Source organism: Pongo pygmaeus, chromosome 6, assembly GCF_028885625.2.
Source record: "Pongo pygmaeus isolate AG05252 chromosome 6, NHGRI_mPonPyg2-v2.0_pri, whole genome shotgun sequence".
Classification (NCBI taxonomy): domain Eukaryota; kingdom Metazoa; phylum Chordata; class Mammalia; order Primates; family Hominidae; genus Pongo; species Pongo pygmaeus.
Genome location: NC_072379.2, coordinates 128557595 through 128569782, shown reverse-complemented (window position 1 = coordinate 128569782; position 12188 = coordinate 128557595). Strand labels below are relative to the sequence as shown.

Below are 12188 nucleotides of genomic sequence, written 5' to 3'. Positions count from 1 at the left end.
TGCCTACTCACACACACACACAAATGAATCTTACAAGCCTAGTGATATGGTTTGGCTCTATGTCCCCACCCAAAGTTCATCTTGATTGTAATCCCTACATTTTGAGGGAGGGACCTGGTGGGAGGTGACTGGACCATGGGGGCAGTTTCTCCCATGTTGTTCTCGTGATAGTGAGTTCTCATAAGAGCTGATGGTTTAAACGTGTTTGGCAGTTCCCCCGGCATTCCCTCCCCGCACCTGTTTCTCTTTGTCTCTCTCTCTCTCCTGCCACTATGTAAGACGTGCCTTGCTTCCCCTTCTGCCATGATTGTTAAGTTTCCTGAAGCCTCCCTAGCCATGCGAAACTGTAAGTCAATTAAACCTCTTTTATTTATAAATTACCCAGTCACAGTTAGTTCTTTATAGCAGTGTGAAAACAGACTAATACACCTAGCTTCTGGTCTTAGAACTTTAAGGTTTATAAGGTTAAATCCTTCCATTAGGTATAAGCCAATAGGAAGAATGATCATATTAGAAAAACAGGCTGTGTGCAGTGGTTCACACCTGTAATCCCAGCACATTGGGAAGTTAAGGCAGGCAGATCCCTTGAGCCCAGGAGTTTGAGACCAGCCTAGGCAACATGGTGAGACCCTGTGTCTACTAAAAATACAAAAATTAGCCGGGCATGGTAGTGCGCACCTGTGGTCCCAGCTACTCGGGAGGCTGAGGTAGGAGGATGGCTTAAGCCCAGGAGGTGGAGGTTGTAGTGAGCCAAGATCGTGCCACTCCAGCCTGGGTGACAGAGCCAGACCTTGTCTCAAAAATAAATAATTTTAAAATAAAAACAAACTTCATTTGGTTTTAGAAACACCTGGCATTCAAAAATGGAAAATCATTAGGTTATTACTTATTTATTAGACAGTTTCAAACAATTTCAGCCATTTTTATGAGTCAGCTTATCAGTGCTATATAATTCTTTTAAAACATCTTTTGTTTGTTTGTTTGTTTTTTAGTGCTAGTAGAGCATCCCTAAGTAATTTGCAACAAAACAACTTCAGGTATTACCAAAGCATTTCTATCTAAGCTTGCTTACTAAAGTTAAGTAACTTTCTCAGAATTACTGACCTCATGTTTTAATTCTATCTGATCTATCAATTCTGAGATGCATTTTTCTTTCATATTTATCAGTCTTCTGAAATTGGGATACATCTTAAAATTGCTATGGACAAGGCAACAACAGGGCATAGCTGTCATTGCCTGCAGCCATGTGAACATGTTTGCTATCCCTGGCCTTTTTACTCAACAAATCATTTAGCACCATTTGAGAAGAGAATGTGAGTCTTGGCTGTTGTCTATAACCTTCCCAATGACAATTTCTGTTAAGATCAAGAAGCACGGCCAGGCGCGGTGGCTCATGCCTGTAATCACAGCACTTTGGGAGGCCGAGGCGGGCAGATCACCTGAGGTCAGAAGTTCAAGACCAGCCTGACCAACATGGCAAAACCCTGTCTATACTAAAAATACAAAAATTAGCTGGGCGTGGTGGTGGGCGCCTGTAATCCCAGCTACTTGGGAGGCTGAGGTAGGAGAATTGCTTGAACCCGGGAGGTGGAGGTTGCAGTGAGCTGAGATTGCACCATTGCACTCCAGCCTGGGCAACAGGGCGAGACTCCGTCTCAAAAAAAAAAAAAAAAAAAAAAAAAAGGACTTGCATCAAACCTGTTGCTGCTTGGGGGAAAAAAATCAGACAATAACAGAGCACTTTTTAAAGAAATATAGCATTGCCCATTTTCATGATGGCACAGAGGACAATATTACATGAAAAAACACAGACAATGATGACTGAAATGAAGTAATTCAAAAGGGTTGGACTCTGAATGTGAAGAAGTTTTAGGAATACCTTATTTCACTTATATTTTCCTTTTTATATATGTATACAAAAATGATATATGATTAAAAGCTATGTCTAAGTAAGCCTTGAAAGAGCTCTTTCAATAAGTAGAAAATAAAAATTCTAAGTGATAGCATTGTGTCAACATTCATCAATGTTTTTTTTCTTCATAGTACACAAATAACAGCACATCTTATAATCAATGGTGTCACAGATGAGATAAAATACAGGTTTGTGTTCCAACTTATGCCTTCTATTCCAAAAACCATAGCTTACGCCTTTGTCACTTCATACCAATATGTCAATTGGTTTCACAACTAAGGTAAACAACCACTTAAATCAAAATCAGTTACCATTCTCTTCCCGCAATTCATCTTGTATACCACTGCCATTTTAAATTTTGGAAACACTTATTATCATCAAACACCGTTTATTGAGCACTTACTTTGTGCCAAGCACTACATGCGTTGTCTCAAATAATCCTTACCATAATTCTATAAGGAAAATATTATACTCATTTTGCAAATAAGAAAACCGAGGCTTAATAAACTTAAGTAACTTTCCCCAAATCATATTAACTACTAAGAAGTACAGCCAAAAATCAAACAAATTTTTATCTAGCTCCAAAGCTGGTATGTTTAGCCACATCACTATCATTTATCTTTTTTTCTCAAGAAACTGCTATAGTTCCTCACTTCTTATAGGACAAAGTCCAAGTTTCTCTGGCCAGCATTTCAGTCTTTCCAATTATTTATTTTTCCAATACTCCTTTGCCAGAGCCACCAGATACAGTTGTGCCTGCCTAACCCTGGAGACTATGTGAATGACACCTCTTGAGCTCCCAGCATACAACCTCCATGGAGTCCTATACTGAGCAACTTTGCTCACCTTCTTCCTTCTTTAGCTGCCCAATCTCGTCACTCACCTTGGCATCTAGCAAGTTCTTTTCTTTGAAACTTCTAGAGACCTTTTTTTTTTTTTTTTTTGAGATACAGTCCCACTCTGTTGCCTAGGCTGGAGTGCAGTGGCGTGATCTCAGCTCACTGCCACCTCCATCTCCTGGGTTCAAGAGATTCTCCTGCCTCAGCCTCCTGAGTAGCTGGGATTACAGGTGCCCGCCACCATGCCCGGCTATTTTTTTTTGTATTTTTAGTACAGACGGGGTTTCAACCAGGCTGGTCTCAAACTCCTGACCTCAAGTGATCTGCCCACCTAGGCCTCCCAAAGTGCTGGGATTACAGACATGAGCCACCACATAAATCTGCTTCTTATCCAAATATTTTCCATTTTTCTAGGTCCAATTCAATTCCCACTTGCTCTGAAAAAACTTCCCAAGTATCCTTGCCATAATTCTCCTCCTTCTTTAAATTCCTACTGACACAAATAAACATGTGTCACTTCAACTGTTATTTCCAGAATACACTATACACAACCAGTGCATGACATTGCTAAGCATAGGGACCAGGTCTTTTGCTTATTTTTCATACACACACACACACACACACACACACACTTGAATGAGACTGGGTCTTACATGTTGCTCAGGCTGAAATATTATAAAATATTTTAAATATACATATACAGGTAACACATTAACAAACATTTTATAATTACTAGAGATGGAGGGTGTTTAGGGTATTTGCAGGAGCCATTAGAGTTTTATTTTGTTTTGTTTTTTGAAACAAGGTCTTGCTCTGTCACACAGGTTTGTTCACTGCAGCCTCGAATTCCTGAGCTCCAGTGATCCTCCCACCTCAGCCTCCCAAGTAGCTGGGATCACAGGTGTGTGCCACCACACTTGGCTAATTTTCAAAATGTTTGCTATAAGGTCACTGGGCCTTCGGTTGGGTTGCAAAAATAGTCCCAGACAAGATACCATAATTTTTTTGTATTCCTGAAGCTTAACTGGATGAAGGAAGAGTATTTGGGAAGGTCTCATAAAATTTTTTTTTTTTTTTTAATTTTCTACAAGCTCTTATGAGACTAAAAACATATTGTCATCTGAGGTATGTAACAAAGAGCTGCTGCCCTCAGACCTGTGACTGTGAAGCACATCTGGCTTCCAGCCAGGCTGCAGGCTGTGGCCCCTGAAGTTATGTTGACTTCATCCTATTGTCTCTCCAGCCCCAGTGTCTGCCCCCTTTCTTCTCCTGCCTCAGTTCAGGGCTCTCATTTCCCCTTAGTCCTTTGGGATTCCCAGTTTTGAACCCTGAAACCCCAAAGGACTAAGATGGAATCCTTATTTCATACCTTGTATCCAATAGTGTTAAATAGTTATATGTTGACCAAGTAAATACATGAGCAACGGGGCTTTCACTATACTACTTTCCACATATCTTCCACATTGCATGCAACTCCCACGGTTCTTCATCGCCCTAAAGACAATGATTATTTATCATTAATCATTAGGGAAATGAAAATCAAAATTTGATTATTAATGATAAATGACTATAATAAGACTAGGGTATAAGATTAGGGAATTATTTGTACCTTAAATGTTTAACAGAAGTCAACTAAAATAATTGGGGCCTAGAGGGTCTCTTTGAGGGATGTAGTTCTTTAATCACTTTTCCAATTTTGTATATGTTTATTAATCTATTGAGGTTTTCGGTTAATGTTTATTCTGAGGTTTGGATGTGTTTTGGTTATTTTATTTTCTTACTAAGTTAATCCACTTGGCTGAGATTTTAACTTGCAAGAACAGAACTAATACATAGCCTTTTCTTAAAATTTTCAATCTCTTCTTGTCTGCAATTATAGCTATCTTGTTTCTAAAGCTACATATTAGTTTTCTTCTCCCTTTTCCTCATTAGCATGTAGCAGTTTTTCTGTTTTATCAGACTTTTTATAAAACCAATTCTTGAATTTAACAAGTCTACTTTTCCCTGTTCGCTAACTCATTCATTTCTTTCACATGTTTATTCTATTTTTTCTTAGACTTATTTTATTATTCTCTTTCTACCTTCTTTAGCTAGATGAAGTTGCTTTCTTTTCCAACTTTCTCATATAAACTTTTTTGAAAATAAGACAATGAATATTCCTTTGAATACCAGTTTAGATAATAACTTCTAAGTTTTTATTTTTGGTTATCATTTTTGTTTCTAAATAACCTGTAAATTAAGATTTTCTTTTAAAAATTTCTGGCCAGGAGGGGTGGCTCACGCCTGTAATCCCAGCACTTTGGGAGGCTGAGGCAGGAGGATCACCTGAGGTTAGGAGTTCAAGACCAGCCTGGCCAACATGGTGAAGCCCCCTCTCTAGTAAAAACACAAAAATTAGCCAGGCATGGTGGTGGGAGCCTGTAATCCCAACTATTCGGGAGGCTGAGGCAGAGAATTGCTTGAACCTGGGAGGCAAAGGCTGCAGTGAGCTGAGATCGCACCACTGCACTCTAGCCTGGGTGATAGAGTGAGACTCCATCTCAAAAAAAAAAAAAAAAAAAAAATTCCAGCCAGTTATGGTGGCTCACGCCTGTAATCTCAGCACTTTGGGAAGCCGAGGCAGGTGGATTACCTGAGGTCTGGAGTTTGAGACCAGCCTGGCCAACATGGTGAAACCCCGTCTCTAGTAAAAACATAAAAAATAGCCCGGCATGGTGGCATGCACCTGTAATCCCAGCTACTCAGGAGGCTGAAGCAGGGAGAATCACTTGAACACGGTAAGCAGAGATTGCAGTTAGCCGAGATCGCACCATTGCACTCTAGCCCGGGCAAAACAGCAAGTCTCTCTCTCTCTCTCTCACTCACACACATACACACACACACACGCCACATGATTGAAATTTTTTTCTTGTCTTTTGAAATTCTAAAATTCTGAATTTTCTGCACTATGATCAGAAAATATTCTCTGGGGCCAGGGCTGGTGGCTCACACCTGTAATCCCAATGCTTTGGGAGGCCAAGGCGGGTGAATCACTTGAGGTCAGGAGTTCAAGACCAGCCCGGCCAACATGGCGAAACCCTGTCTCTACTAAAAATATAGAAATTAGCCAGCTACTCAGGAGGCTGAGGCAGGAGAACTGTTTGAACTGGTGAGGCGGAGGTTGCAGTGAGCTGAGACTGCACCACTGCACTCCAGCCTGGGCAACAGAACAAGATCTTATTTCAAAAAAAAAATTCTTTGAGGCCTGGTAATAATAAATGGTCAATTCTTATAATCCATTAATGTAATTTTTCAAATATGATACATTATCCCCTTGTAAGGTGTCAATGCTCCTGTATCTATTGTATCAGCTTCTTTTGTTTGTTTTTTGAGCCATTGTCTCACTCTGTCACCCAGGCTGGAGCACAGTGGAATAATCATAGTTCACTGTATCCTTGAACTCCTAGGCTCAAGTAATCCTCCTGCCTCAGCATCTCAAATAGCTGGGATTACAAATGCACACCACCACACCCAGATCCTTTTTTTTTTTTTTTTTTTTACATTTTTTTGTAGAGACGGGGTCTCGCTATGTTGCCTAGACTGTCAACCTTATTAAATCTGTTATTCAGATCTCTATATTCTTGTTTATATTTTGCTTTGTTGATCTGGCAAGGATAGTAAATCCTCTTACTATCATTGCGGGGTTTTTTTTTCTTTTTTTTCTTTGGGACAAGGTCTTGCTCTGTCATCCAGGCTAGAGTGCAGTGGTGCAATCACAGCTCACTGCAGACTTGACCTCTGGGCTCAAGCAATCTTCCCATCTCAGCCTCCCAAGAAGCTAAGATTATAAGCATGTGCTACCACATCTGGCTAATTTTTAAATTTTTTGTAGAGATGAAGTCTCATTATGTTGCCTAGGCTGGTCTCAAACTCCTGGCCTCAACCAATCCTCCCGCCTCAGCTCCCAAAGTGCTGGGATTATACATATGTGCCACCCTGCCCAGCCCCATTGTGGGTTTTAACTATCTTTTTTCCTTATATTTCTAACTTTTTGATCTACATGCTTTGGTATGTATATATGTCTGGCTGACTGATTGACTAACTGATTGAGACAGGGTCTCACTCTGTCACCCAGGCTGGAGTGCAGTGGCATCATTATGGCTCACTGTAGCCTTGATCTCCTGGGCTCAAGCAATCCTCCTGCCTCCGCCTCCCAAGTAGCTGGGAGAACAGATGTGGGCCAGTATGCCTGGCTTTTTTTTTTTTTTTTTTTTTGTAGAGATGAGGTCCCACTATGTTGCCCAGGCTTGTCTTGAATGCTTGGCCTCAAGCAATCCTCCCACCTCAGCCTTCCAAAGTGCTGAGATTACAGGCATGAGCCACTGCACCTGGCCCCATGTTTTGCTTTAAAGTTACTTGAAGAATATAAAGGTTCTTGGTAAATATGTACTTCTTATCTTAGCTGGGTGTGGTGGCACCTGCCTATAGTCCCAGCTACTCAGGAGGCTGAGGCGGGAGGATCGCTTGAACCCAAGAGGAGGAGATTGCAGTGAGCTGAGATTGCGCCACTACACTCTAAGGTGGGCAACTGAGTGAGACCTTGTCTCTAAATAAATTAATAAATAAATACTTCTTATCAATACTAAATGACCCCTGGTTGTCAGTTAATACTTTTTTGCCTTGACAATTAGGCTTTGTCTGATATTAATGCTGTGATCCATGATTTATTTTTGTAGGCATTTTTCTGACAAACTTTTGCCTGTTATTTTACATTTAACATTTGTAACAGCTTTACTGATACACAGTTCACACACCATATGTATTTGTTTCCTATGGCTCCCACAAATCACCACAAACTGGGTGGTTTAAACCCATACAAATTTATTTTCTTGGTTTCACTTGGCTAAAGTCAAGGTGCTGGCAGGGCCAGGTCCTTCTGCAGGCTCTAAGGGAGCATCTCTAAGACAGAATTGTTTCTTTGCCTTGTCTAGCTTCTGTCTAGCCTGTATCACTGGCTCCGGACCCCCTCCTTGCACCCAACCTCTTGCTTCCACCAACACGTCTACTTCTATGCCAATCTCCCTTTGTTTCCCTCTTATAAAGATACTTGTGATTACATTTAGGGCCTACCTGGATAATCAAGAATAATCTCCCCATTCAAGACCCTTTTAATTACAACTGCACTTTTGCTGTATAAGGTAACAGTCACAGGTTCCAGGGATGGAACCTGCACATCTCTGGGGGTCATTATTTAGTTTGCCATACCATACAATTCACCCATTTAAAGGGTAAGACTTTATACTCATAGGGTCCTAAAATTACCACCAAAATCTAATTTTAGAGCATTTCATTCCCCCTAAAAGAAACCCCATGCCCACTGGCTGTCACTCTCTTCCCCTTCCCCAGTCTCTGGCAACCACTAATCCACTCTCTCTCTATAAATAGGATTTATTTATCCTGGACATTGCATAAAATGGAATCATACAACATGTGATCTTTTGTGACTGGGTTCTTTTGCTTAGCACAATGTTTTAAAGGTTCATCCATGCTGTAGTATAATATCAGTACTTCTTCCCTTTTTCTTGCTGAATAATATTCCATCCTATGGATATACCACATTTTATTTATCCATTCATCAGCCGATGAACATTTGAGTTGTTTCTACTTTTTGGCAATTATAAATAATGCTGCTATAAACACTGTATACAAGTTTGTGTGTGAACATATGCTTTCAGTTCTCTTGGGTATAATAGGAATACAACTGCTAGGACACATGGCAACTCTACTTTTAACATTTTGAGAGACTGACAAATTGTTTTCCAAAGCAGCTGTACCATTTTGCTTTTTCTTTCTCCAAATCTTCACCAACACTTATTGTTGTCTTTTTGATTATAGTCATCCCTGTGGGTATGAAGAGGTATCTTACTGTGGTTTTTATTTTCATTTCCCTAATGACTATGATTATTAATCATCAGCATTAGGGAAATGAAAATCAAAATGTGATTATTAATGATAAATGACTATAATAACGATTAATGATAAATAATTATTTATCATTAGTTCTCATGTGCTTGTTGGACATTTCTACATCTTCTTTGAAGAAATATCTATTCAGATCTTTTGCCTATTTTTATTTTTATTATTATTATTTTTTTGAGACAGAATCTCGCTGTGTTGCCCAGGCTGGAGTGCAGTGGCATGTGATCTTGGCTCACTGCAACCTCTGCTTCCTGAGTTCAAGAGATTTTCCTGCCTCATCCTCCCGAGTAGCTGGGATTACAGGCGCCCGCCACCACGTCTGGCTAATTTTTGTATTTTTAGTAGAGATGGGGTTTCACCATATTGGCCAGGCTGGTCTTGAACCCCTGACTTCAAGTGATCCACCCACCTTGGCCTCCCAAAGTGCTAGGATTACAGGCGTGAGCCACTGTGCATGGCCCTTTTGCCTATTTTTAAATTGGGTTGTCTTTCTTTTCTTTCTTTCTTTTTTTTGAGATGGAGTCTTGCTCTGTTGCCCAGGCTGGAGTGCAGTGGCATGATCTTGGCTCACTGCAACCTCCGCCTCCTGGGTTCAAGAGATTCTTCTGCCTCAGCCTCCCGAGTAGCTGGGACTACAGGCATGTGCCACCATGCCCGGCTAAGTTTTTTTGTATTTTTAGTAGAGATAGGGTTTCACCATATTGGCCAGGCTGGTCTCGAACTCCTGACCTCATGATCTGCCTGCTTTTTATTGTTGAGTTGTAAGAATTCTTTATATATTCTCAATATATATCAGTTTATCAGACATATCGGAATTCTTTATATATTCTCTATATATGATAAAAGTTTTTTTATCAGACATATGATTTGCAAATATTTCTCCCACTCTGCATGTTGTCTTTTCACTTTCTTGATTCTATTACTTGCAGCTGCTTTTAACATTTGTGAGTGGCTATGAGTATGACACATACATTGAATAGAGGCAGGTTTGATTTGGATTGTTGTTCCAACCTGAAAGAACATCTATGCCTTTAACAAGGCACTTTAACCCATTTATATGTATGGTTTATAACAGAATTAACTGGCCTCACTTGTATTATTGTGTTCTAGACTATGTGTTTTATTTAGTTTTTAAACATTTCTTTCTTGTTTTCTATTTTTTTTTTTTTAATTATACTTTAAGTTTTAGGGTACATGTGCACAATGTGCAGGTTAGTTACATATGTATAATGTGCCATGCTGGTGTGCTGCACCCATTAACTCGTCATTGAGCATTAGGTATATCTCCTAATGCTATCCCTCCCCCCTCTCCCCACCCCACAACAGTCCCCAGAGTGTGATGTTCCCCTTCCTGTGTCCATGTGTTTTCATTGTTCAATTCCCATCTATGAGGGAGAACATGCAGTGTTTGGTTTTTTGTCCTTGCGATAGTTTACTGAGAATGATGATTTCCAATTTCATCCATGTCCCTACAAAGGACATGAACTCATCATTTTTTATGGCTGCATAGTATTCCATGGTGTGGTTTTGTTTTTTTTCTTCGGTGCTCTGGTAGATATATTCTGCTTCTAATTTTACTGGTACTTGCAAGTCCCTAACCTGTATTTATCAATGTCAGTCAAAGGTAAAATGCTTTTTATCTCAGTCTAGTGTATCCTGTTTAACAGAGTCTTTATCTTCTTGTATTCTATGGAGGACTCCAACAGTTTCCCAAAACTTAAAAAGATTTTTTTTGCAGTGAGTAATTTTCTGAAGTATTTTTCTGAGTCTTCTAGATGAATCTTTTTCATAGATTGCATCATCTTTACTACTATCAGTAGTAGTATTGTTTTAGATTTTCAGTACTAAAGAAGAGAAGAAATGCCCAGATTTCATGTTTGTCAACAGTGTGACAGTAAAGGCTATTTCTCAGGCACCATTTTGAACTAGGAGCCTTCTACTATATTCTTCTAAGGAAAGGTCCTAACACATCCTAATTCTAGGGCTTCAGGAATTTTTGGAAAAACTCAAAACAAAACTCAAAAATGTTGAGAAATACCCACAACATTTCAGGGATAGGAAGATGGTGTGAAAAAAATACAACAAACAGAATTTCGATCAATTGATTACTAATTCTGAACTCAAAAAATGCCTATATTCAATATGGAAGACATCTAATAAATGTCATTTAAGCTAATAAATTTTATCCTAATAAAAACAAAATGCAATTTAAATCTTTACAGATCATTAATCTACTAATAATTCAAAGTTAATTTGGCCCGAGAAAGAACAGTTCCTATTGTATAAGTATGCAGGGGCAAAAGACTATTTTTATAAAATTAGCTCTGGATAGTTATACAATCAAAATGTTCAAATATAGTTCTATATTTGGAGCACAGTATTAAATCAATTCTTTGATAAATGTAAGATATTTCAAATATGTAACTCAAATAACTGATCAATAAAATGCCCCCAGGTTTCCCTCAGGAAGTTGACACCTTGGAATTATCTACTATTTTGTTTCTGATATAAATCAGTAATTTTCTTACAAAATCCTGCATTGGTTTCCTAACAAACAAAACACCTTGTTTCCCCGCCCCCTCCCCCCTTCCCCCGGCCACCCATTGCATCTGGGGAGGTAAAATACCTTGACGTAGGAAGTAAAAAGAGTAATGATCATTTTGTTTTGATATGCATAAAGCAGTCTGAAAACTAGTCCCCACTCCCATGCCTGGATTAGGGGGTAACAGAAATGCCAACTGTTATACTTGACAGAGGATCAGAAGAACGGAAGCAGCCGACAGAAAGCAAAGGGCAAATGAGAACAGCTTGGTTCTGACTTACCACATTCTCCAAAGGTGCTGCACCAAACACTTTAAAGACAGGGTTAGGTTTGGAGGGTGAGATACAGAGGACAATAGCTTGCTGTCCCACGCGAGTAGTATATTCATCTAATGTGGCTCGAAGTTTCCTGAATCAGAAAAGGAAACAAGAATAAAAAGTTTTAAAAAGACGGAAACTATAGTGACATAGACACAAACGAGTTAAGATAGTTTATTCTGATCAGATATGCTCTTTTACGTAAAATGTGAAAAGGGGAATGTGAGGTTTGCTATCCTATTCAGCAGAAATATGTACATACCTTTTTCTTAAAGATTACTGATAGAAGGCTCAACTGAAGGTTTTGCCTTGCGACATAGCCATGACACAATTTTGAACATGGTATTATTCTTCTTGATCTGAGCAACATCACTTACTGCTACTTACAATTATAAAGATTACAACTGGCCAGGCATGGTGGCTCATGCCTGTTGTAATCCCAGCACTTTGGGAGGCCAAGGCGGGCGGATCACTTGAGGCCAGGAGTTCGAGACCAGCCTGGCCAACATGGTGTAAAACCCGTCTCTACTAAAAATACAAAAACATTAGCCAGACATGGTGGCACACACCCGTAATCCTAGATTCTTGGGAGGCTGAGGCACAAGAATTGCTTGAATCCA

The 12188-nt window shown here is 39.6% G+C and overlaps 1 protein-coding gene across 7 annotated transcripts in view; it reads right to left on the bottom strand.

Moving 5' to 3' along the window:
* The window catches only part of NRF1 (nuclear respiratory factor 1), a 141192-nt gene that overhangs the window by 66026 nt on the left and 62978 nt on the right, over positions 1-12188 (bottom strand). For all 7 annotated transcript variants that reach the window (XM_054497254.2, XM_054497253.2, XM_063668456.1 and 4 more), the window contains exon 4: positions 11533-11659. In XM_054497254.2, the coding sequence (XP_054353229.1) occupies positions 11533-11659 (127 nt within the window). The remainder of the gene's footprint in view (positions 1-11532; positions 11660-12188) is intronic.